Below are 27,039 nucleotides of genomic sequence, written 5' to 3' on the forward strand. Positions count from 1 at the left end.
CCATCCGTAGAAAGTAGAGGACAGTGCTCCCGTACCAGCAGCACCATTTAGCAGGGGACATTCAGTAAGAACCTAAAAAAATGATCCATTCACCGGAAGTTCTGTGACATCAGGGAGTCGCAAGACATTCTTTGTGGGAGCGTAGGAGCTTGTGCAGACTGATTCCAGCAGGACAGGGGCAAGGTAGCTACGGAAAGTTCCATCACGTCTGAGAGTCACGTGATATCTTCTTTGTTCGAGTGTTCTGAGACAGATGGGATGCTGCCACTCTCCACCCACCATTGTGGGTCCAGAGCAGCAGCTGTAGGACATCGAAAATTCATTCAAAATTCCACTCATTTTCTTCATATGTTGGAGAGTCCTTAGAATTATAGGAGACTCTTCTAGATATTCGATCATTTGTGTGCCTGTGTTATTTTCGCAATCTTTTATGGATTTCGAAATATGTCATCAACTTCTAGAACTTTAACTGTTCTAATTTTCCCATCCGTGCTTAGACACTAATACGTGTTTCTCATCGTAGAAATATGCTTAGAAAGTGACGAAAATAAATAAGTGCCTTAATATCTCTGACTGCAGCAGTGAAAATAAACTAAGCTCGCACAGAGTTTCAGAAAAGTGATGAACACCTCAGTAGGTGTAGTAAATTGAAATTTTGTTATCTCTGGCACTGCCTCCAGACAAGCAGCGGAAAGTCGAGAAAGGAGAGGGGGGGGGGGCACAAAGTGGTGTGTGGCAATAAAATAGTCTGTAGCAGATTCTGGTGGCAGTATTGTGGACTAGGACAGTCAGTCTTAAAACTTGGTGGCGAAAGTACACATGTGCGATTGGAAAAGTGGGGAGTGTGATCATTTTAAAGCGGGAGCAGATGATGGTGGTCTGTGGAGGACACTCCACCAGCACGATAACAACGCCAAGAACACATTTAAAACCAAAATAAATGAATAAATACCCCACATCCTCCCTCTCCTGCAGCTCAGCACAGATTGAGTCTTTTCCTGCCAATACATAAGTGGGTGAGTGTGTGGAGGATGTTGGGTCACGTCATAGGAGTTGGGTAGGAGTGGGGGATCTAGGTTAGTGGAGGTAGACCAGGTCACCTGTTTCCCAAAAAAATTTCCCTTCATTTCCAAGGGTTGAAGTGTTGTGTGACGTCATGGGTGGACAGGAGGGACCGCCGCCATTATAAATATATTATTTGGGCTGATACGACTTTGGTCCAATACTTTGGTTTTGGTATATTCTTTGTAATTATTCTTCTATTTCAATCCTGTAGTCAATGTAACTCTGTTTTTTCCATTATTTGTTTTGTTGCACAAAATGTAGAAATTGAAAAGAACAGTGTCGAATAGATAAACAAATTTTCTATATCATTTCATATATTTTCTCGCAATTGGGAAGCATGATAATACGTGGTCTTGCCGATCAATTCCAGTAATTCCCTTGTTTTACCCAATAGCACAACTTTGTTTCCAAGTGTGATTGGATGCTCGTGTACCATTTCTATTGTTTCGCTACTCTTTCCACTTTACAGCGAGTATTCGACTGCAGCTCCTAGTTCTGTATTGCTCCTTCTTTGATTATAATTTACAAAAATCTATTGGCATATTATTTGTACTCACACGTACTGTGTCAATGACATTTGTTTTATGACTGTGGAATAGTATTATAAATAATTTTGATGAAGAATACAAATATATCTGGCTATAAAGCGTGTATTCTGTGTCACACCAACTGAGATACGTCTTTGACAAAAAGTTTGGAGGTACTATCATAATTTATCTTCTCATAGCCTTCACTTATTTTAAAGTTACAGTGAAAACGTAAATTTTACTCACATACTTCACAAAATGGAATACCGAATCGTGCCCTTTTTTAAGGAGTGAATTGTTTGCAAGATATGCCTCCCTTATATTTCATAATCGATTCTTCAACAGTAATGTCTTGTTTCACTGTATTCTTCTCCTTAAATGTTTCATTCAGATACATATAGACCTTATTTTTTTCAATTTTCCTGTAATGGCAACAAGATCATTCATTGAAGGCTTTCACGACCGGACGGTACTGTTGTTGAGAATTCTTCTGGGTTATATGCACCACGGCCATATAACCCGGAAGAATTATCAACAACAAGATCATTATTTGCAATGTGCAAACATCATGTAATTTGCTGATATCTTTTCAGTAGCATTGTTTATGTAAATATGGACTTCCTATAACAGCGCTCTTCGATCAGTTCAGTTGAATTCTGTGTTTTTGACCTGCGCGGTTATTATAGTCGAAGCAGAATATCTTTTAATTTATTTACAGACTGATTCTTGTCGATTCTACGTATTCTGTTTGGACTGGTTCGTATTTGTTCTGGGTACGAATTGTTGTCGTTTGCAAATTCTACCACAATATGTTATCAGATACTAAATTAAATGTATGTCGTTGTCTTTTATTTATTCCTACCTTATGAAACGTTGCCTCTTTCACTCTGGGAGTTATTGAGCAGTTCCAGATTTTTTGGACTATTTTGTATTAGGCATTTCTTTCCAAATGCAGGGCTCTGATAGCTGATCTTCGCCAGCGGTGTCATTCTCAATAACTAATCGCCTGCATTGTTATCGTATAGTACATATATGATGTCACTATAGGTAACACAGATATCAACGTAACGCTCACTGTTCTCACCAGATTTACGTTTTGAAAACATTTTGTGGGGGTGTTCCTAATATTTAAGAACTTATATTTTGAATTGCGAATGTAACCAAGAGTAACATGTAACTGCGTATGATACAAGGAGATAAGAAAATATCACGACCCTGGCTTGTTCTGTGTATGGAGGGACAGACCATAAATCGCAACAGTCCTAACACAGGCCGGGCCCATGATGTCTGCATTTGGCCCGGACATAGCACCACGGGCCAGAATCGTCGAAGTCACATTTGGGCCAGATGCCGGACGACAAATCTCAGGAGTGGTTCTAGATTAAGTTCCACAGAGATCGTTCAGACAGCAGGCTGAGTAAATGTCTGACCGCCCTGAAAAGACAGAAATGAATAAAATTCCCCTCTCCTACCAGGGACTGGACAAGAGACCTCAAGAACGCGAGTATATTTCTCTACCCACTAGAGCACCACTACCCATAATAGAGGAGACGTACACTGATCTGTTTGCCTCTGACCGCTCTTCGTAATTAAAAACTAACTCAGTTAAAAGGTGGCATCAAGGTCCTAATGATTGGTCCTGTCACCATAGTATGAAGCCATACGTTAGGGATCAGCGCCCTATGCGAGGACAGGTCAACATTTCTTCACTGGTATGAGGCACACTACAGCTGGATAGCTGGCTTCACTGACTCGACATTCAACTACTAGTTCTTAATAACTAATAAGATTTTTCTAATTAATTCTTTGGTTAATTTATTTCTCCTACTTAATTCTCCACACTTCTTTATTTTACACTCAGATCACCATCTCTTCCTGTAATTACGAACTCTATAGCCACTCCAGTAATGTAACAAGTAGGCCCGACTTCCGCCACGTAGCAAATCTGTGTGTTTTGTTTGCAGGCTGGCTGGCACATCGGTGCTGGGGGCCGGCCATCTCTGAGGGCCGCCGGTCGACGCCCAGCGTGACCCAGCTGTCCCTCTACCTGTGTGCGCTTCTCGCCCTCGCTGGAGATCTTCCCAAGACAGGTGAGCTCAAACTGCGCCACCGCTTTCCAACGCTTGAAGTTGTTGGGTGCTTCCATTTGTAAACACTATGAAATCATGACAAATATTTATTGAGCAACAAGAAAGTGTGAGATAACTACGCCCACTATCGACACTGCCTGAGGATTTGCCCGACTGGGCCAAAACAATAGGCACAGTTTATTCATTGCTTTCACCAGAACGCATAGACCGCTAGGTTCAATATTTCTCACCACTCTCGTCGTGTATGTGCTTAGATGGGTCTTAATATACTACTGATCAAAAGTATCTGGACACCTGTTAGTGGACAATAATTAGAGAGTTCACATTCTTCACCTTTATGACGGCTCCAGCTGTGCTGGGGACAATTTCAATAAATTGAAGCCCATTCTTAAGAGCTGAAAGCAGCATTGTTATTTATTTATTTGTTTCCAGAATGAGACGAGAGACGAGATACTGGCAGAAGTAAAGCTGTGACGACCGGGCATGAGTCGTGCTTCGGTAGCTCAGATGGTAGAGCACTTGCTCGCGAAAGGCAAAGGTCCCGAGTTCGAGTCTCGGTCGGGCACACAGTTTTAATCTACCAGGAAATTTCGTTTTATTTATTTGTTATTCGCATTAGAACCTGTTATTTGGAAAGCGAACATTGGCCATGAAACGGCCTTGCCGCAGTGGATACACCTTGTTCCCGTCAGACCACCGAAGTTAGGCGCTAACGGGCGTGGCCGGCACTCGGATGGGTGACCATCCACGCAACCATGCGCTGTTGCCATCTTTCGGGGTGCACTCAGCCTCGTGATGCCAATTGAGGAGCTACTCGACCGAATAGTGGCGGGTCTAGTCAAAGGAAAGCATCATAACGACCGGGAGAGCTGTGTGCTGGCCACACGCCCCCCCCCCCCCCCCCCCCCCCCTGTCCGCGACGCGCGGGGTAGCCGTGGGGTCTCAGGCGTATTGTCACCGTTCTCGCGGCTACCCCCGTCGGAAATTCGGGAAATTCGAGTCCTCCCTCGGGCATGGCTGTATGCGTTGCCCTTAGCATAAGTTAGTTTAAGTTACGTTAAGCAGTGTGTAAGCTTAGGGACCGATGACCTCGATGACCTCCGCAGTTTAGTCCCATAAGATCCTACCGCAAATTTCGAAATTTTCCTCCGACCCGCATCCTCAACTGATGACGACACGGCGGTCGGATGGTCCCGATGGGCCACTTGCGGCCTGACGACGGAGTGCTTAACATTGGCCATGCAGTCACATTTTTGTGAACAGTAATATAAAGGGCTATTCTAAATGATGGGCCCATTTTCAAAACTTCGTATTTATTCAAGTACAAATCCAAAATGAACAAGCTTTATACCAATGAAAACAGGAAGTTTCAAAGTTTTTTTTCATAATGCTTGACATAAATTTAATAAATTTAATTATTTGTAATTAATTAGTTTTTAATAATTATTTGATAATTAGAAATGTGATAAATGTTATAAACGTTCAACGTGGGCACCGTTGCCTGCAAAGGAAATTGACGTGGTAGCCAAACTCGACCCACACACGTGAAAGCGTATCTGCTGTTACTGAGTGCACGGCAGCAGTGATCCGGCTCCGCAGATCGTTCAGACTGGTCGGTAGAGGCGGGACGTAAACAGCTTCCTTCACATAACCCTGTAAGAAATAGTCGCAGAGTGTGAGATCAGGAGATCTCGGTGGCCAGAAGTGCAGAGCCAGATCCTCAAGTCCCCTGCCACCGATCCAGCATTGAGGAAAAGCTTCGTACGTCAAGGTGCCAATGAGGCAGAGCTCCATCCTGTTGGAAAATGAAGTCCGGGGAATCTTCCATAACTTGAGGGAACAACCATTATTCAAACAAGTCCAGGTACGTGATTCCCGTTACAGTTAATTCCGCAAAGAAAATGGTCAGTAAACCTTTGTACAGGATACGGCACAGAACACGTTGATCTTCGATGAGTCTCTTTCGTGTTGTAATGGTGAATGTGAAGTTTCCAAACCCCATATCTGAACATTGTGTCTATTGAAGCTTCCACTAAGGTGGATCGTCGCTTCATCTGTGTTAGCACATAACCACAAGATTCGGGACTCTTCTCTTTGTCATTGGTGTTGAGAGCCTGCACTACTTTGTAATCGGTAGGCTTCTACAGCAAACGCCGTCTCACAACTTTCCATACGGTTGGTTGGGATTTTCCAAGATCTCGACTGGCTTTGTTTGTAGACTTCCTGGGACTGCGCACAAAACTTTCTCTAATTCGTCGGACATTAACCTCTAACACACGTGGTCGGCCTATGCTTTTCCCTTTGTGCACATTCCCAGTCTGTTGCCTAAACCAACGGCAAATGCTGTTGTGAGCTGGTGGTTGAATACCGAATTTGGTACGAAATGCCCGCGACTCACTTTTCGCGAACTCAAGAACGCAGAAAACCTTGTGCTCCACAGTCGTCATTTCACTCACAACTGACAGTGAAACGGAATGACGGTCCTATTGCCGCGCGAACTCTACCGGACATTTCTGAAATCATCTCCATCCACCCGCAAAAAAATTTGGAAGTTCCTGTTTCCATTGGTTTAAATTTTGTTCATTTTGGATTCGCACTTGAATACATACGAATTTTTCAAAATGTGTCCATCATTTAGAATAATCGTGTATATATGTTCTTCTTGTTGTCTTCAGTCCAGAGATTGGTTTGATGCAGCTCTGCATGCAACTCTATCCCGTGCAAGGTTCTTCATCTCCGAGTAACTACTGCTACATACATCCTTCTGAATTTGCTTACTGCATTCATGTTGTGGTCTCCCTCTACGATTTTTACCCTCCAGATTCCCTCCAGTACTAAATTTGTGATCCCTTGATGCCTTAGAATGTGTCCCACCAATCGATCCCTTCTTTTAGTCAGGTTGTGCCACAAATTCCTCGTCTTCCAAAATCTGTTCAGTACCTCCTCATTAATTATGTGATCTAACCATCTAATCTTCAACATTCTTCTGTAGCACCACATTTCGAAAACTTCTGCTCACTTCTTTCTAAACTATTTATCGCTGATGTTACACTTTGTTGTGTAGCGACGTAAGTTTTGTATAAATGATTTTCTTTTGACATATGACCATGTGCAGACTTCGTCACCTACGTCAGTTACAACACACTTCAAAATTATTTAAATTCTTTTTAAAATTGTGTCTGAATGGTTCTTGAACGAAACTGTAATTAAAACTTCATCATTTGAGTCGTATGCGCAGTCCAGTTGGTTTGCGCAAACTTTTTTCAATTTAGATGTCGATTGTTTCTTCCCAGAAATTATATTAATGCAAGTTATCTGCTTTAATAAATTTTAGAGCCACATTGAATAAACTCTCAAGACTCAAACACGCGATGAACGTTGTCAAAATTAATAATCTTGTCAAATAAATAAGTAATTCATTAAGATAATTCTTCATAAATAAATTCTCGGAGCACGTATTTAAACTTTAGTAGCATCCACTAGTTTATTATCTTCCTACATATAGACGTGAACCTGAGCCTTGACAAGATAGGACTGAACATTTACAACATGATTAAACTTTCTATGACGTCATTGTTGTAGAAACATTACAAATTCTTATTTTTTCAGTTTTTAGAATCACGACGCAACAACTCGGTTTCAGGATCTTCTGTTGCTCTTCGGCTGTCGACCCGCGACGTATAGTGGCCAGCAATTTTCTCTCTGGTCCCGGCAGTGAAGATGCTGTCTCCGTTCGTTGCGCCGCCGTCTCCGTACATGAAACATAAAAAATAAATACAAAACTTTAGATAATTCACAAATATTACAAAAATACATAAACAAAACACTAAATTAAACTTATATTCACCTGCAAACTGGGTTGACACTGGTGGATGGGTGACGCTTCAATTTCGCGTCCCACTACAACTTCTATACATGGCTACACTCCATATAAACGCTTTCAGAAAAGACTTCCTGACACTTAAATCTATGCTCGAGGTTAACAAATTTCTCTTCTTCAGACACGCTTTCCTTGCCATTGCCAGTCTACATTTTATATCATGTCTACTTCGGCCATCATCAGTTTTTTTGCTCCCCAAATAACAAAACTCATCTACTACTTTAAGTGTTCATTTCCTAATCTAATTTCTTCAGCATCACCCGATTTAATTCGACACATTCCATTAACCTCTTTTTGCTTTTGTTGATGTTCATCCTATGTCCTCCTTTCGAGGCACTGTCCATTCCTTTCAACTGCTCTTCCAGGTTCTTTTCTGACAGAATTACAATGTCACCGGCAAACCTCAAAGTTTTTATTTCTTCTCCATGGATCTTAATTCCTACTCAACATTTTTCTTTTGTTTCCTTTACTGCTTGCTTAATACACAGATTGAATTACAGCGGGGATAGGCTACAACCCTGTCTCACTCACCAACCACTGCTTCCCTTTTATGCCCCTCGACTCTTTTAACTGCCATCTGGTTCTTGTACAAATTGTAAATAGTCTTTCGCTCCCTTTATTTGACCCCTGTCACCTTCCAATTTGAAAGAGAGTATTCCAGTCAACTTTGTCTCGACTATTAGACCATATTCAATATCTAGAACTAAGTTGCATCAACACATAGGTGTGTAAAAATAGCACAGCGACAATTTTTTAAGTCATATATATATATATAGGTTATGAGAATACTCACAGGGTCTATCATATAACCAAAACGCTTTTCCAACGAACAGTTGTGATAGCTACGTAAGACAACACTTACACCTCGGCTAGTACTATTAAATAGATGATGTTAATCGTAGTTGTTGTGCTGTATGTATGTCTGAGAGAAATACGGCAAAGTAGATAAATTTAATGTCTTCTTATTACGAGTGTGGATCAATACCTAAACGTATTGTTATGTCGCTATCACAACTCATTAGCTATTTGATTATTCCTCTGAATAATCATACTTTCTCAAAATCGATATATAAAAATCTTCTTAATTTTTCATGCTGTGTAATTCGCATAAGCACGTGTGACAATGGAACTAGCTTCTGAGACTGCCATAAAGCAAACAATGGTGAGAAATTCAGCCAGTTATGCAATCATAATGTCATTTCGAAGATGCACAGTGGCAGAGGTTCCACAACGAACAGAATCAGTAACAATTGTTTGTTCAGGTTGCCACAATTAGGTTTAATACTGTCAATTTATTACACGCATTGCTAATTTTTGCAGAGCACGACCTGAAATTAGTTCATCACGACGCTGAAAGGTGGGTGGTGAGCTGACACAGTCCGCATACAGTTTAACGAGACTTTTCATACCGCGTAGCGCTGATCACACAGTATTGTTAGTCTGCCCCTAGCTTTGTTTTGTTCGCATTATGGTGGTGACTGGCGATGCAGGAGTGTGTGGTGGAGGGGGATGGGAGGGGGGGGGGAGGACGCGGTCAGGATTGAGGGGGGGTCCGCAGTTTGCACAGACTGGCCGGCCTGGCGTCTATGTGAGTGTCTGTGTGTTTAGCTGGCTGCTTGCCTGGATAGCGCACAGTTCCAGGATGCATCTTCGTTGGTTTGAATTTCTTTTCTCTCCAATTCTGTTCAGTACCTTCTCATTAGCTATGTGATATAACCATCTAATCCTCAGCATTATCTGTAGCACCACATTTCGAAAGCTTCTATTCCCTTCTTGTCTTAACTATTTATCGTCGATATTTCACTTCCATACATGGCTAAACTCCATACGAATAGTTTCAGAAAAGACTTCCTAAAACTTAAATCTATTCAAGATGTTATCAAATTTTTCTTCTTCAGAAACGTTTTCCTTGCCATAGCCAGTCTAGATTTTATATCCTGTCTACTTAGGCCGTCATCAGTTATTTTGCTCCACAAATAGCAAAACTCACCTACTATAAGTGTCACATTTCCTAATCTAATCCCTTCAGTATAATCTGATTTAATTCGACTACATCCCATGATCCTTCTTTGTTGATTTTCATCTTATATCCACCTTTCAAGACACCGTCTATTCCGTTCAACTGATCTTACAAGCGCCGGCCGGTGTGGCCGAGCGGTTCTAGGCACTATAGTCTGAAACAAAACGACCGTGACGGTCGCAGGTTCGAATCCAGCCTCGGGCATGGATGTGTGTGATGTCTTTAGGTTAGTTAGGTTTAAGTAGTTCTAAGTTCTAGGGGACTGATGGCATCAGAAGATAAGTCCCATAGTGCTCATAGCCATTTAAACCATTTGTTCTTCCTAGTCCTTTGCTGTCTCTGACAGAATTATGATGTCATGCAAATGTCAAAATTTTTATCTCCTCTGATTTTTAATTCCTACTCCAATTTTTTCTTGTGTTTCCTTTACTGCTTGCTCAATATACTGATTGAATAACATCTGGGATAGGCTCCAACCCTGTCTTACTCCCTTTTCAACCACTGCTTCCCTTTCATGCCTCACGACTCTTATAACTTCCATTTGGTTTCTGTACAAATTGTAAATATCCTTGCACTCCCTGTATTTTATCACTGCCACCTTGTTTGTTTCTGGTACATACAAATATTTTAAAAAATGAGAATTCTACAAAATACAACTGCTACAATTATTATCTGACACTACGAAACTCCGATTTAAATCAAATATATCTTAACTAGTAATCCAGCTATTAATACTACCTCAGTGCCACAGATACTGTTCTGTTCATGGTCATTTATCAGGTTGCATATAAACTATTCATATTTGTTTCCGCTGCCGGATCCACCCTCACAGTGCGTCGGTCAACAGTCATTATCTGCTGGATGACTTAAGCTTGGCGCAGCACTTCAGCAGCGTTTCCGCTATGCAAGCAACTGCACGTTTCACTTGTACCAACGCAATGTATATCTTTCAAAAACCATTTCATTAAGAGGTCGTCGACTTCAACTGTCTTGTCTCCACCTGCAGAGTGCCTCCTATAGCCGGGATGGCGGCATACTCTCGTGCCTTGTGAAGGCTTCCTTGGCCTTCGTGGATACCGGGGCTACAGTATCTTCAGAGATGCGCCACTTTGACTCGTTCCTCAGTGTTCCTTTGGGGACCGGCGTCCTTAAGGCCTGGCGACCGTTACCCGCTGCACCATCGCAGAGCGGGCAGTCCCATAGTGTGTGCTCTGGAACGCCCAGACTGTGGCAGGAACAGGTATCAGTAGTCTGCCTTTCGATTTTGTGCAGTACCTAGCAGACGGGCCATGACCAGTCAGCTGATGAATCAGTCCATTCGACGGCTGCTGAAATTCCATTTTTAGAGTCTTCCTGATGTTAGAGTGAAATTCGTATGTCTATCTTCCGGTGCCTCAACAGTACCGTTCATCTCGCTATTGTTGCAATACGCCATCTTGTATTAACTTCTTTGTATTTTTTTGATGGGTATTGAAAACCCATGAAGTGAATGTCGCACACGAAATCTACTTTATTTGAAATGATAACTGGTTTCAGGTAACAGTTACTTGCTACAAATGATGTAAATGATGACTGTGTCAATTTCTAAGATGTAACAGCTTAATGCTGTATGTATGGAATGTATGTATGTATGTATGGATGTAATGTATGGAAGTGAAACATGGACGATAACCAGTTTGGACAAGAAGAGAATACAAGCTTTCGAAATGTGATGCTACAGAAGAATGCTGAAGATAAGGTGGGTAGATCACGTAACTAATGAGGAGGTATTGAATAGGATTGGGGAGAAGAGAAGTTTGTGGCACAACTTGACTAGAAGAAGGGATCGGTTGGTAGGATATGTTTTGAGGCATCAAAGGATCACAAATTTAGCATTGGAGGGCAGCGTGGAGGCTAAAAATCGTAGAGGGAGACCAAGAGATCAATACACTAAGCAGATTCAGAAGGATGTAGGTTGCAGTAGGTACTGGGAGATGAAGAAGCTTGCACCGGATAGAGTAGCATGGAGAGCTGCATCAAACCAGTCTCAGGACTGAAGACCACAACAACAACAACAGCTTAATGCCTTTGATTTATGACCATCGTTCAATTACACTGGCCACGAATAATGAAAAGGTGTTTTTAATTATATCATGTACAGAAGTTGTCATTTTAAGAAAGATTTTAGCTATGTGTGAAGCCGTAATGGACCCAACACTAATCAAGACTGTTTTATGGCCTGAAGATGGCTAGATTCTTAGCTAGTAATTAGTTCAAATAAAGAAGATTTCATGTGTGGTCTTGACTTCATGACTAATATAAATAAAAAATTTGCAACCGATCACGTATCTCTTGACTCACAACATCAACAAACTCTGAGTTCTAACTATCCTTCGTACTTCAATTTCAGTCTTTCTTCAACCAATAAAGTAATCCCCTTTTCCTTATTTTCATATCCAGTGGACATAGAGTTAGATCATCTTTCAGGGTAGTGCAGGAGGCGCCCATTAATCTTTGTAGCACCCCTGGTTGAACTCCTTTGACTAACGAAAGTGGCTTCATGAGATGCAATCAATGAGCCCAAACCCTCACGCCATATCCAACGACTAATGCTAATAAAGATGAGTGGTATGCTCTGACTGTTTTCAAAGAAATTCGAAATTTACAATTTTCGATGGTTAAAATTTTGTTCATCTTCTGCCTCCTCTAGATGGTATGCAAAGTTACGGATTTCGTACATGAGTATCCCTAGAAACCTCGATACCACACATATTTACTGTGTTTCTCGTAAAAGTTATATTACTTAATTTTATATTTGGATTTCCTGCTAGGTTCCCTTGCAGCAAGAGATACGCGGTTCTATGAGGTTCTAGTGACAATCTGACACTTCTACACCATCCCCCAAACTCTTGAACCGCTGCGTTATATTTTTCTTCTATAGTTCTGGAGTCATCGCTTACAACGAACAGCATCCCATCTGCAAATGCTACCTGTGCGCTTGCGTTTCCGCAGTCTTGTGGCGTCTGTAGTACTGGTTAGAATCCTGTATACCAAAACTCTGGACCACACACTCATCCCTGCGGACATACTTTTGTCATGGTCTTCGTTATTTTGTTTCCTGGTCATATTAAAGTTTTATGTCTACGGCGGGTATAGATTATGAGGCAGCTGTACACCGCCTGTGAACTCACCAGCTCCCTAGGGAGGCCAAAGAAAGATGGTGTCCATAGAGTATCGAAAGCACCAGTAGCATCGATCATCATCGGCGGAACACACGCAAAATCAGTATCTTTCGCTATGTACATCGACTTTTAATTTATGTCTTCAGTTGCCTCTTCTGAGCCAATGCTCGCGAGGGCTTATCCCTTGTAGTAGTTTGTGAACTTAGTCTTCTGCACAATAATTTTTCAAATGTTTTACCAAGAACGTTCAGAAGACAGAGTCTGTAGTATTTTGGTATCATCGCTTCCTTGTCTTCTTCTTTACTGATAACAGCTTCCACAGTGCAGGGACCGTTCCTTGCAAATGACAATCGTACATTTCACACAGGTAGATCCCTATTTGGTGACGTAAGATTTGCATTACTTCGGCAGGCTTCCCATCCAGTCCAGGAGATATGTTTCTTTTCCGGTCTCACAATTATTTACCTAAGTTCTCCTTTACGCTGGAGTAAACAGGCGTGTTGTTTCTAGAGCTTTCCCAAAACATGCTTTGTAATTTACGCTGATCTTCTCTATGGTCTTCTTCTTCGTTAGTGGTGTCGGGTGTTGGACTCTGGGGTCTGGAGCAAAGTCGACTACCTAATCCATCCCAAAGTTGTTCCGTTGTTTTCAGGTAGATACTCTGGGCAGACCAGTGCATTTCGAGAACGTTATCATCCAAAAATCACTGCCTCACAGATTCTGGGTTCTGACAGGAGACAATAATAACGTCCGAATTATTTCTCTTCTGAAAGATCACAATGCTGTAACGTCTGTTCGTATCCTTCCGCACATAGCATTTTCTCAGGCGCAATAAGGGGACCACAGCTAACCTTGAGAAAAGCCACCATACAACCCCAAAAACACAACCTCCTCCATACATCACTGTTCACACTACATATGATGCCGGGTAAAGTTCACTGTTCAGCTTCGTCGCTGTTTACACCGGCTCAAGCGTTGTTTAGCAATGACTACTTAAATACATGACTTATGAGGAGTTTCTCAGCTGTTGTAACTCTTCATTTTAACCCCTTACTCACAGTCACTGTGCTCGCTCGACTTCTGGTAGCACCCTGGAACTCATGAGCGATTCCCTCTGCTGGTTTCGTGTTGTATTTACATCCACCCTCGACTATGCTCGACGGTTATTGTTGATGAGTACATGAAGACTGCCTGGTCTTGTACTTGCTTTGGTTGGTCCTTCGCGTTTTCACTTCACAATCACATCACTAACAGTCGGCTTGGGCGACTTTCGAAGGTCGCTGACGGATTTGTTACTTAGGTGACATTCAGTCACCGCTCTACTATCGAAATCCCTGTAACCACTCTTCTGTTACTACTTCTCTGCTGGCAACAAAATAATCCCCTTTCCTCTTATACTGACAGGTCCACCTTTCATGGTATATAGTGATCCATTCCTTACAACATCGGTGTATCCGAATACTTTTCATGAGACAGTCTATAGTACTGTTCAAAATTTATTATATTCCCAAAATTACTGCCCCCCACCCCAACCACACCCCGCTACCCCGCTAATTTCGCTCCATTCCATGTGAAAGAGAAAATTGTGGAAGATTTCAGCTCAGTTGGGATATAGGGGATGGGAAATTCAAAATGTGGAAGTCCACAAACAGACAGAACCATGAACTTTGCTAAATACTAGGTCTGCGTGACAGTTTGATTCATTATTTAATGCTAGCAGGTTGCTTACTACGGTCCTCAAGACTGAATGCGTTCTGCTGTAAGAGGACACATTTGCTAGGTGACGTTACGAGTCAGTGATTCCAAGCCTTGAAGAGCGACAGCATGACGACCCGATCTGGTACGTTTAAAGAAGCAACTCGCATCATCCTACTTGTCTTTCATTTCCAAGGGAAGGTAGTGCTCGTAGCAAGTACAGTGAGTGTGTTTCCGGTATGAAATTTTGACTTATTAGTCGCATGAAGGCCCATCTCGAAGGGGAAACTTGACAAGAAGTCTACAACAAAGAACAACTTGAATGATGGATGTAATATATTATTCACTGGCATCTTCAGAAAGCTAACAGCAGCGGACACAAATACACTTCCCACGTCCAACCACCCCCAAAATAAAAAAAATTAGCAGCCCTGTGACAGACGCTACACAGACTAAGTAACACCCTACCCAACACAGAAAACTAGCAAAATGAGTTACGAACAGTACAACTAGTAGACAAAATCAATGATTACACATCCCGTATAGTTCAAAGACTGAACCACAAAATCGAAACACAATTAGGGAAAAATGGAAACAAGCAGAGAACACAAACATCACAGAATACAGACTCTACAGTATACACAGAAAACCAAAGCAGTAACACTTATGACATGACTAACACAAAGAAATGGTACATTTCAACACACTATCACAAATCAACACATGCAGTAGCATATTGCTCACAGAACAAGAAACACATTCCAGTCACATCAACAGACAAACCCGATAAATATCAAGGAGCAGGAACATACTAGTTCGAGTGTCAAGAATGTGAATCAGTGTGTCTGAGAATGAAAGGCAGGAATTTTAAAACTAGGTTTAAAGAACATATAAGCAGCTGGAAGCATAAAAATACCTTTTGATACGCCCGCTGAATCAACCGCACGGTTAACAGGTAATTAGGGTTGAGGCAAGGGCCAAGGCAGTTGCGGTCTGATTCATTTCACAGTTTTAATTTATGATCACATAGTTCACAAATACACTTTTGAAAGTATTTGCTTCGTGGCTGAAGGCCTCGAAAGAGATGCTTTAGATGAAATTCAATTTTGAAACGAAATGAAGCATAGTTAAACTTACGAATAAGATAAATCGTATACATGTATGAGATCAGCATGCGTAGCGGCTAAAGGCCGTCCGATTAAATCATCTAAACTTCAAATATACCATGATGATTACTGAAGGCAGAAGAGCACAGTGTTTTAAGATGCTAACAGGGCTTATTGCCCACAGGGTGCACAGAAAGAGATAAACAAACGCAATAAGATGGCTGAAGGCCGCATAATTAAATTCTGCAAATTAAGGAAATACATACTGTGACAGTCGGTAAAACAATACATTAAGTTTAAAGATTTCCTTTTGGAAAACCAACGGTAAAAGGCCCACAATAACTTGTAAAATCTTCCAGAGGAAATTACAATAACCTCTCAAGAGCAGAAGGCGATAATGTTTGGAGTTGAAGGAAACTTTTAGAACGTGTTTCCAGGGCTGAAGACCCACAACTAACCTTGCCAAATTAAAAGTATAAAACGTAGTTAAATTACAACAACATTAACACTGGCAAAAGGGCAATTAAGAAAACGGCACTCAGGAGCCTCCAGTGGATCGGTCTGCCCTCGTTCACTTAGGCGAGACTGGTGGTGAATCCAACTACACTTAATTCGTGCGAACCCCACCAAGGGACAGTCATGGACCTACCGACCAACCGCTTGCTTGCCACGAAGGAGTACACGAGTACTCAAACACAAAAGGTTACGAACGTGATGATCAACAATGATGTATGTATTAGCTGTCAAAATTACACACCAAGCTGTACAGCGACAACAGGTGAGGAAAGGAAGATGCCTGAAATTACGTTAGTTGCCGGGGCAGGTAACCGGAACACTAACGGTCACAAGGCAGAAAATTCCACTGGTGCACTCAAATTGTATTCAACCAATATAGTTAACTGCGTGGCACGGCGGCTAAATTTCATTAATAGAAACACTCGGTGTTGCTCACAGGAAAATCTCCCCAACAGCGAACCACGGAACGAACCACCACAACATGAATGGACGTCGCTTGGGTAGTTGAAACCACTACTCAACTTTAACGTCCTGGGTCGGTGAACCACGAAGTTCGTAGCGATCGGACAGCTCCACACACGCTCCGACACTGTGCAGAGACCGGCAACGGACCAAGCCGACTGGATCTCGAGGAGATAACTTCCCTGGTCCGCAGAAACCGACGGACCACCTCAGAATGCCGACAACATCTAAAAATAGTCGTCAGTGGACACATCGCCAGCTACACACACGACCTGACAAACACTGCACGAAGACCTGAACGATACTCAACAGTAACTAAGCACGCACGGAGACAAATCGGGAGTCGATGCGCACACACACAACCGACTCATGAACGATCGGCGAGCCAAAACGCTTCGTTCGGTAGGACGACCGACCGACGATCCACCAAGACCGTGGCCCGGCTCAAGTGATGCGTGGCGGCAATGGTCGGGAGAGCCATGTCGACGCAGACCTCGCTGCTGCTCCAATCCAACTGCACTAGTGACGCATTGCAACTCCCCGACTGGCAGGTCAGGATTACGCTCCAGACGCGTTCCAGCTGACTGGCGACCCGAAGTCGCGACCCCGAACTGAACTACGACAGACAACGACCGGGAAGTAATAGCAGTCGAGCAAAGATACTACGAGATGAGATATATCGATACGCGCTGGTGACGCCGCTGAAGGTCAGGCAAAGCAGCAAGTCAGTGACAGTAGTAATTTAAATTACCGTAGTGAGGTGGGAATACGTTAAAAACAGGGTGTAAAATACATAATGGCGGGAACACGAGCCACGCACGGCTCACCTATGTGAAACACCTGATAAGACATAGGCATGAACCATAGAACGTGGAACAGAACATGAGAATTAGTAGGGTGACCAAGCTCTTCACACTACCCTAAAATTTCCATATACAAAGAACCTTTGGAATGAAAACGAAGGTAACTAATGAATAAATCAATATAAGCAATACGTCACTGATCATGTTAGCCACTAAAACAGTAACAAACAGAGATGCAAAACATAACCACACTAAATAATAAATTGATCTCTCTCTCTCTCTCCCTCTCTGTCTGTCTGTCTATCTCTCTCTCTCTCTCTCTCTCTCTCTCTCTCTCTCTCTCTCTATCTCACACACACACACACACACACAATAAATTAACAAATATACAGGGTGCTTCAAAAATGACCGGTATATTTGAAACGGCAATAAAAACTAAACGAGCAGCGATAGAAATACACCGTTTGTTGCAAAATGCTTGGGACAACAGTACATTTTCAGGCAGACAAACTTTCGAAATTACAGTAGTGACAATTTTCAACAACAGATGGCGCTGCGGTCTGGGAAACTCTATAGTACGATATTTTCCACATATCCACCATGCGTAGCAATAATATGGCGTAGTCTCTGAATGAAATTACCGAAACCTTTGACAACGTGTCTGGCGGAATGGCTTCACATGTAGATGAGATGTACTGCTTCAGCTGTTCAATTGTTTCTGGATTCTGGCGGTACACCTGGTCTTTCAAGTGTCCCCACAGAAAGAAGTCACAAGGGTTCATGTCTGGCGAATAGGGAGGCCAATCCACGCCGCCTCCTGTATGTTTCGGATAGCACAAAGCAATCACACGATCATCGAAATATTCATTCAGGAAATTAAAGACGTCGGCCGTGCGATGTGGCCGGGCACCATCTTGTATAAACCACGAGGTGTTCGCAGTGTCGTCTAAGGCAGTTTGTACCGCCACAAATTCACGAAGAATGTCCAGATAGCGTGATGCAGTAATCGTTTCGGATCTGAAAAATGGGCCAATGATTCCTTTGGAAGAAATGGCGGCCCAGACCAGTACTTTTTGAGAATGCAGGGACGATGGGACTGCAACATGGGGCTTTTCGGTTCCCCATATGCGCCAGTTCTGTTTATTGACGAAGCCGTCCAGGTAAAAATAAGCTTCGTCAGTAAACCAAATGCTGCCCACATGCATATCGCCGTCATCAATCCTGTGCACTATATCGTTAGCGAATGTCTCTCATGCAGCAATGGTAGGGGCGCTGAGGAGTTGCCGCATTTGAATTTTGTGTGGATAGAGGTGTAAACTCTGGCGCATGAGACGATACGAGGACGTTGGCGTCATTTGGACCGCAGCTGCAACACGGCGTACGGAAACCCGAGGCCGCTGTTGGATCACCTGCAGCACTAGCTGCGCGTTGCCCTCTGTGGTTGCCGTACGCGGTCGCTCTACCTTTCCAGCACGTTCATCCGTCACGTTCCCAGTCCGTTGAAATTTTCCAAACAGATCCTTTATTGTATCGCTTTTCGGTCCTTTGGTTACATTAAACCTCCGTTGAAAACTTCGTCTTGTTGCAACAACACTGTGTTCTAGGCGGTGGAATTCCAACACCAGAAAAATCCTCTGTTCTAAGGAATAAACCATGTTGTCTACAGCACACTTGCACGTTGTGAACAGCACACGCTTACATCAGAAAGACGACGTACAGAATGGCGCACCCACAGACTGCATTGTCTTCTATATCTTCCACATCACTTGCAGCCCCATCTGTTGTTGAAAATTGTAACTACTGTAATTTCGAAAGTTTGTCCGCCTGAAAATGTACTGTTGTCCCAAGCATATTGCAACAAACGGTGTATTTCTATCGCTGCTCGTTTATTTGTTAGTGCCGTTTCAAATATACCGGTCATTTTTGAAACACCCTGTAAAACCACGTATACACAGCACAACACAAACAAAAGTAGAAGCATATAGACACACGTCGACAGCTGGAAACACTACACACTGTAAATATGCCGTTCTTGTGCTACGAAATTTGTTTCTAGCCTGAAAAACAAGAGATTACCAAGAGAACACGTAATATACTAACATACTTGTAAATGCTATATAATTCATTTCTTAGCTATATACATAAATCAGACAGGTATTACAGGTCACTGAATATGGTTCAGAAATAGAAGAAGCGAAAGTCTTAGGGCAAAAGCAGACTGTCTTTCATTTAGTTGCAAAGACGGAATATACCTCTATGAATTCTGAAGCAACTAAGAAACGACGAGAAACAAAAAATGTGACGGTAATACGTTACTTCATACGTTTATCACGTTCTTGGATAGCTCTTTTCCTTTACAATAACTGCAAGCAATGTGCAGTACTAATCGACAAATGTGGATAACAAAGAGAATTAGAACACCACGCAGAAGAAAAGTGGAGCAGTATCATATTATGAAGTACAGCTGTAGTCACACTGCAGAATATTCCGCAACGTGCTGAGGAATGTCATCGGAAAAGCTATCACAGTGCGTTACATCAATAAAATAAACGTCTGCAGAATAGAAACACATATGAGGGATTGTGAAAGAGGTATTAAGACTAAATGTGGGTGGTCAATGTATTGCTCCTCACCTGCATGAAAATAAAACTGTTTGTGATGCACCAGAAATATTTGATAATCGTTTCTTGTCAGTAGTCGTCAATTCAAATAAATATTATATTGGTCTAGGAAAATGTGCGGAACTCCTCAAAGCTGGTGTTTCATGACAGATACATCACATGAGCTTAAGTAAACAAGGAATCAAAGATTACCGCACTACAAAATAAAGATTCCCTTAGGTGCTATGAAATTTTAATTAAGATAATGAAGATCTGTGCACCATACATTAGTTCCGTACCAGTCACTTTCGCAGTATGCCAGTTTCCCGACATACTGAAATACTCGTTAGTGAAGCCGCTTTGCAGGAAAGGTGAGAGAGAGAATTTAGAGAATTATCAGCCAATTTTCAGGCTACCAGTGCTTCCAAAGTTCTTGAAAAAGCGATGTGTAGGAGAGTAGTGGTTCATCTCATTGCATATCATTTACTGTCATACTCCTAGTTTTGATTCAGGAAGACAGCATCCAAAGAAATACAATTTATTCTTTAGTGTGTTGGACACTATCCGAGCAACACGATACCTTGAGGATATCACGTATTTTCTTTGATAATACTTCTGCATAAGACGGAACTTTATGGTATTAGGGAAAATACTGAACAATGGTTCACATCTGGAAAGTTGGAAGCAAAGATGCATCTCCAGTGTCAACATACGTGGATGAGGTTTGAACATGTCGAAGTTCACGTCAAGTAAAGAGTACCCCAGCGCTCTGTTCTGAATCCTTTTTCTTGTTGTGTATCAATGAATGCCACTAAACACAACATATGATTAAAAAAAAATCTTGAAAGTATCACACTCAGGACCTTTCGGAGAAACTGCATGCTGCCTTGTTCTCTACAAGAATGGTGTCCACTGCCTCTGACACTGAAACTTGAAGACTTGTTTACTTTACTTACCTCCACTCTAATGTGCCGTATCGTCATTTATTTTCGGAAAATTCTACGCATTCATGAAAAATATTCTTAGCTCAGGAAACGACGGTCACAATGATGTGTGGCGGGCCGTTGTTGGTGTGTCTCCGTATTCTAAATCTAGCGTGTAACAGGTATAACTGTAGATATCATTACAGATGGTATCTTAATATTTACACACATTATTGCGTCGGTTGTTTTCTACCTTTATCGAACAGCCTTCTGACATACGCGTCACAATCTCAAGGAGCCGATGTTTCCTGGGTGGTCGTCCTGCACTATAGCGTTGCCTACACCTTCCACTAGCCCTATGAGGCACCTCTTGCGTCCACGCGTCCACACTTCAAATGGTTCAAATGGCTCCAAGCACTATGGGACTTAATAACTGAGGTCATCAGTCCCCTAGACTTAGAACTACTTAAACCTAACTAACCTAAGGACATGACACACATCCATGCCCGAGGCAGGATTCGAACCTGCGACCGTAGCAGCTGCGTGGCTCCGGACTGAAGCGCCTAGAACCGCTCGACCACAGCCGACACCTGACATGCTGCCCAGGGGAAAATAAACATTAATGGCTTGCTCTTGCCACGTGTATCTGGAGTTTCTAAGCAAACCAAACAACATACGATTCGCAGTGTTTATAATTATTAGTCTGCAAGTGATGTAAATTCTGATGTAATGTTCTTCAGTTCACCGTCTTTACGCGCGAGTACATATATCTGCACTTATACCGGTTACACCATGAATACTCCACCATGGGGTTTGTTATTGACAACACTGATTAATTCAGAAGGAACTGCTACATTAATTCAGTGAATACTGGACTGTAAAACGATAGACACTCGGGTAATACTTTCTTAAGCGTTGCAGATATATGTTCATTATGTTTCATTCTGAACTGCCTTTCAGAAGAAGTAAGAAATTGACTGATAAATGCGCCAAATATTCAAATCCAGTTTCCGTACAGGAACTCCTTACTGTCGTCGAGAATCTGTCTTTGTTATGTGTTATTTATATGTACACTCTCTCATAATTTTTAAATGTTTCATCAGTGTTTGTTTATAAATTTTCTAATCAGTGTTCCGTAAAATATGTTCCATGACCAAGCAGTTGTAGGTCGCATGGCCCCACAGAACATGATAGATAATTAAATAAATAAATAAAACGACTGGAAACAAATTGCGAACTATCAAATAAACGTTAATCGTTTTCTTTTGAAATATGCGGGTATTTTAATTATCTGTGTGTCAGAGTGCCATATTTGTTGTGGTGGATTTATTGGAAAAAAGCAAAACCCTGAAACAATAATTGAGAATTTGTAATATGGCAGGATCTGTGTCAACGTTGGACACAACTAAAAAAAATGCGAAGATAGACGTTCATAAACGAAAGTTTGAAGACATACTGCACCAGGTATTGATTTAAATATCGTTGCGCTTGAGGAAAATTAGAAATATGTTGTAACAACTGAAAAATCGTTTACGTTACGTGTCTCCTGAATCTGTCGCCTTGATACCGTGATTTGTACTCAAAAACGAAAAAAGGCAAATGCACCGAATGCTAAGGTAGAAGAGCAGGACGAAAATATGGGATACTTTAATCAGGAATCTACCAAATACGAGATTTATCAGTAATTTGCTATTTTTAATAAAAGAAATCTAGTTTAGCGTTTTTCCCTTAAGTGGCGCTGTCTTTATGGCATTCCTTCATAGTGGCGTGAATAGCGTGAATAAGAAGGTTTTTCCAACGCTTTAGACCCACTTGGTAAACTGAATGACACAAGAAGTCTCTGATGTGGCGGAGAGGTTCATAAAGCTCTTGGAGAACAACAATAACTTATTTACAAAAAAATAACCTGTAACGGTATATGTTTCAGGTTGTATCTACGTTTCACATTAAGTTTCCAGGCTATGAAATGGAAACTGCTTGTAAAACCGAATATTCAAATCAAAAAGTGGTATTCTCATCGTATTATCCTTCCAAGTTCTGTACATAGTAATATTGTAGATTCTGTTAATGTAGGTTATCCAGTAAGACTAATAATTAAGTTGAAAATAATAAAGATATCGGTTTGTCACCTACATCTGTAGAAAAAGATTTTGCGATAAACGAAATAAACGAGATCATTTTGCAATTTTCACGTTAAGGCCAAGGGGCACCCATTTCTGTTTTTCTGTTAAACCAGTATTACACAGGATTCATTTCTTCGTACACCATTTGGAATGTCCATCCCCGTGTTCAGAACTCTCACCTTCTAATTTCCAGCTTCTCTCACAACTTACTAAATTGTTATTTGCAGTTCCGAGTCATAAGATGTGGCTACGGCAGTTACTGCTGGGCACTGTGTGGAATTTGCAGACAGCACTTCATCGATGAAATTTGCACGGAAAAGAATTTCCTCTTCGTCCTAGTAACGTCCGCAAGCAATCTATTTACTCGTGAGGTTACAATCATTGATGACCACGTATGCAGTTTGTCAGCCCTCTGCTATGGAGGAGCGGTGTTTTCCACGTATTTTTCCCTCACCCATTCTCCGGAGGACCCTTCATTCCTTACCTTATTAATTATCAACATTCTTCTGTAGCACCACATCTCAAATGCTTCGCCTCTTTTCTGTTTCGGTTTTCCCACAGTACCATGTCTCACTACCATTCAGTGCTGCGCTCCAGACGTACAGTCTCAGGAATTTGTTCCTCAAATTAAGGCTTATGTTTGATACTAGTCGACTCCTCTTGACCCAGAACGCCTTTCTTGCCAGTGCTACTTTTTATGTCCTCCTTGCTCCGTCCATCATGGGACATTTCGCTGCCTAGGTAGCAGAATTCCTTAACATCGTCTACTTCGCGAACCCCAATTCTGATGTTAAGTTTCTGCGGTTCTCACTTTTGCTACTTTTCATTAGTTTCGTCTTTCTTAGCTTTATTCTCAGTCCGTATTCTGTACTTATTAGACTATTAATTCGACAGATCCTGTAATTATTCTTCACTTACACTCAGGATAGAAATGTCATCAGTGAATTTTAACATTTCTATACTTTCATCTTGAATATTAATCCCACTTTTGATGTTTTATTTCCGTCACGGCTTCTTCGATGTATAGAGTAAAGGCGAAAGACTATACATCCATGCCTTCCACCTTTCTTAATACGAGCACGTCGTTCTCTGTCTTCCAGTCATATTGTTCCCTCTTGGTTCTTGTACATATTATATACTGCCCGTCTTCCCGTATAGTTTAGCCCTGTTTTCCTCAGAATTTCTAACATCTTGCACCATTTAAATTGTCTAACGTTGTTTCCAGGTCAATAAATGCTATGAATATGTCTTGATTTTTCTTCAGACTTGCTTTCATTATCAGGCGCAACGTCAGAACTGAATCTCAGGTGCCTTTACCTTTCCTAAAGCCAAACTGATCGCTATCTAACATATCCTCCACTTTCATTTACATTCTTCTGTGTATTATTCTAATCAGCAACATTGATTCTTGAGCTGTTAAGGTAATTATGTCATAATTCTCGCAATTGTCGTCTCTTGCAATCTTCGGAATTACGTAGGTGACATTTTTCAAAGAGTCTGACGGTATGTCGCCATTCTCATACATTCTACACTCCAACATGAACAGTCGTTTTGTTGCCATTTCCTCGAATAAGTGTAGAAATTTTGATATCCATTCTTCTTCAAATGGACTGCCTATGAGCTGTTCATTATTGGCTCAGAGATTCTTCTTGACTGATCTCTTAAACTTCAGTCTACACTTCATCATTAAGAAATTGTGATAAGTGTCTGTATCTGCTCCTGTGTATGCCTTAGCGCCTTAGAAACCAATATCTGATTTCGTAAACTCTGCCTGCCCATGACGTAATGTAACTGGAATATTCCCGAATCTCCATACCATTTCCATGCATACCTTCTCTTCTTGATTCTTGAACATAATATTCGCTCTTATCGGTTGTAATTTATTGCATAACTCAACTTAGTATTTCTTTTCTCTCATTCCTGCTCTCGAGTCCATACTCTTCCATAACCTTTTCTTCTACTCCTTCCCCTACAACCTCATTCCAATTTCCCGTGGGTCTTAGATATTCATTCTTTTTACGCGCTGAATTATCTCTCCGATAGCCCCATATAGTTTTCCCGTTTCTTCTTCTTCAGCTTGCGACGTTGGCATGTATACCTGAACTATCGTTGTCGGTGTTAGCTTGCTGTCGATTCTGATAAGAACAACCGTATCACTGAACTGTTCGCAGTAACACACTCTCTCTCCTGCCTTCCTTTTTGCAACAAATCCAACTCCCGTTATACCGTTTTCATTTTATCATGTCAGAAATAACAGACACCATGCACTCATATAATTAAGGACACTTGTAGGGCCAAATTGGGGAAAAAATTTGAGTTTGATTTATTGCGTATTTTATTAGATTGATTCTTTGAGAATAACACCGCAAAGATTCGTAATCGAATGTTGGCTAAAAATATGTTTGTTTGGTCGTCTGCGCCTGCCACTTTCTCTCTTTCTATACGCTATAAATTTTTTGATCTTTAACATTTCCTTCTGACGATCGAAACGAACTGCATATGAGTTTATAACGCTGTGAGGAAGATTTTCTTTGCTTGTTCCTTTGTTTAGAAACATGTTTTTTAAATAGTATATGCTACAAAATTATTTCAGTTTTTAGTTTTGCATACATACGAGTATATCAATCTGTTTTGCTCGAAAAAGGTCGTAATAGTAGCAGAATATTCAAAAAAGTGAGAAAATGTCAAATTTCACGGCTAAAGGGTACAGATGCTGCTCCTGAGTGTGAAGAACTGTATTTGACAAAGTCACTGAGTTCACCGGAGAAGAAACTTACTGAAGGAAATGATAATGCTGTGTACAGTGCCAAAGACAGGTTTTCCAGTGGGTTTAGGTACCTAGCGAATCCTGAACTGGTGAAAAAAATGTGTACATGGAAAAAAATAGAATACGAATGAGAGCTGGAGTCACCTCATATAGATGTGTTGTTCAAAAACAGTATTTGTGTTCTCCACTGTTGTGAAGACAGCTGCATGTGATGCCTGTCTAGTGTGGAAAAGTGGAAATATGTGTAGGATAAAAAGCCTGCAGAGGGTAGGCTTCCATCCTGGTGCATTCAGACTGAAGATACTCAGAAGCATCGATGAAGTGTGACTGGACGAAGCTCAGGAAACAAAAATTGCAGAAGTCGGCTAGGCAAAGGAGGAAGGGGGAGGGATTAGCCCAGGAAGACGAGGAAAGGAATAAGGATTATTCCTATGAACAATATTAGTCGCTAGACGTATTGCAGTATTGTCATAAACTGAAATAAAAACCTTAAATGCGAACTGCTGTAAACTGAGTTTTTTGAGCTGTAATGTACCTTTCTTCAGGAACTATAAAAGCTAACGAAATTTTCTGGCAGATTAAAACTGTGTGCCGGACCGAGACTCCAACTGGAGACCTTTGCCTTTCGCGGGCAAGGTTCGCAGGAGAGCTTCTGTGAAGTTTGCAAAATAGGAGACGAGGTACTGGCGGACGTAAGGCTGTGAGGACCTGGCCTGACTCGTGCTTGGGTAGCTGAGATGGTAGAGCTCTTGCCCGTGGAAGGCAAAGGTCCCGAGTTCGAGTCTCGGTCCGGCACACAGTTTTAATCTGCCAGGAAGTTTCATATCAGCGCACACTCCATTGCAGAAACACAATTAATAATGTAATTCAGGAACGTATATTTTATATTTCAATACGAAGTTAACAATTTCTTCTGCAGGGAACAGCACAGACGACCTATTTTGGTCATGTAAGGATTTAACAGATTTCGCTGCTACTGCTGATCAACGGAAATTGCTTTAGTAGAACATTCTAAGAAACAAGAATAAAAAGTTTGTCTCTGTAGAAGTGGGAGGCTATAGCATTACACTGTAACAACTTCACATGGCTGCAGATTTCTACTGCAAGTAATGGACAGGTCGAAGTTGGAGCTTGCGAAATCTGGGTAATGGGATAGATTTTCCTGTAGTTCATATTTCATACCGGTTGTTTTTATCGTTACCAGTCTTCTTCGAGTATATTGTTTAACTTAAATGATTTTATTTACCTCACAATCGAAGGTTCTTCTATTGCACATCTTTCATCAGATGAGTGTAAAATAT

General features: G+C 41.5%; 1 protein-coding gene across 1 annotated transcript in view; it reads left to right on the plus strand.

The window, feature by feature from the left end:
- The window catches only part of LOC126484730 (hemicentin-1-like), a 191,250-nt gene that overhangs the window by 37,998 nt on the left and 126,213 nt on the right, over positions 1-27,039 (plus strand). Inside the window, exon 2 of the mRNA XM_050108325.1 lies at positions 3,557-3,682. Within this exon, the coding sequence (XP_049964282.1) occupies positions 3,557-3,682 (126 nt within the window). The remainder of the gene's footprint in view (positions 1-3,556; positions 3,683-27,039) is intronic.

This window comes from Schistocerca serialis, chromosome 6, assembly GCF_023864345.2.
Source record: "Schistocerca serialis cubense isolate TAMUIC-IGC-003099 chromosome 6, iqSchSeri2.2, whole genome shotgun sequence".
NCBI lineage: Eukaryota > Metazoa > Arthropoda > Insecta > Orthoptera > Acrididae > Schistocerca > Schistocerca serialis.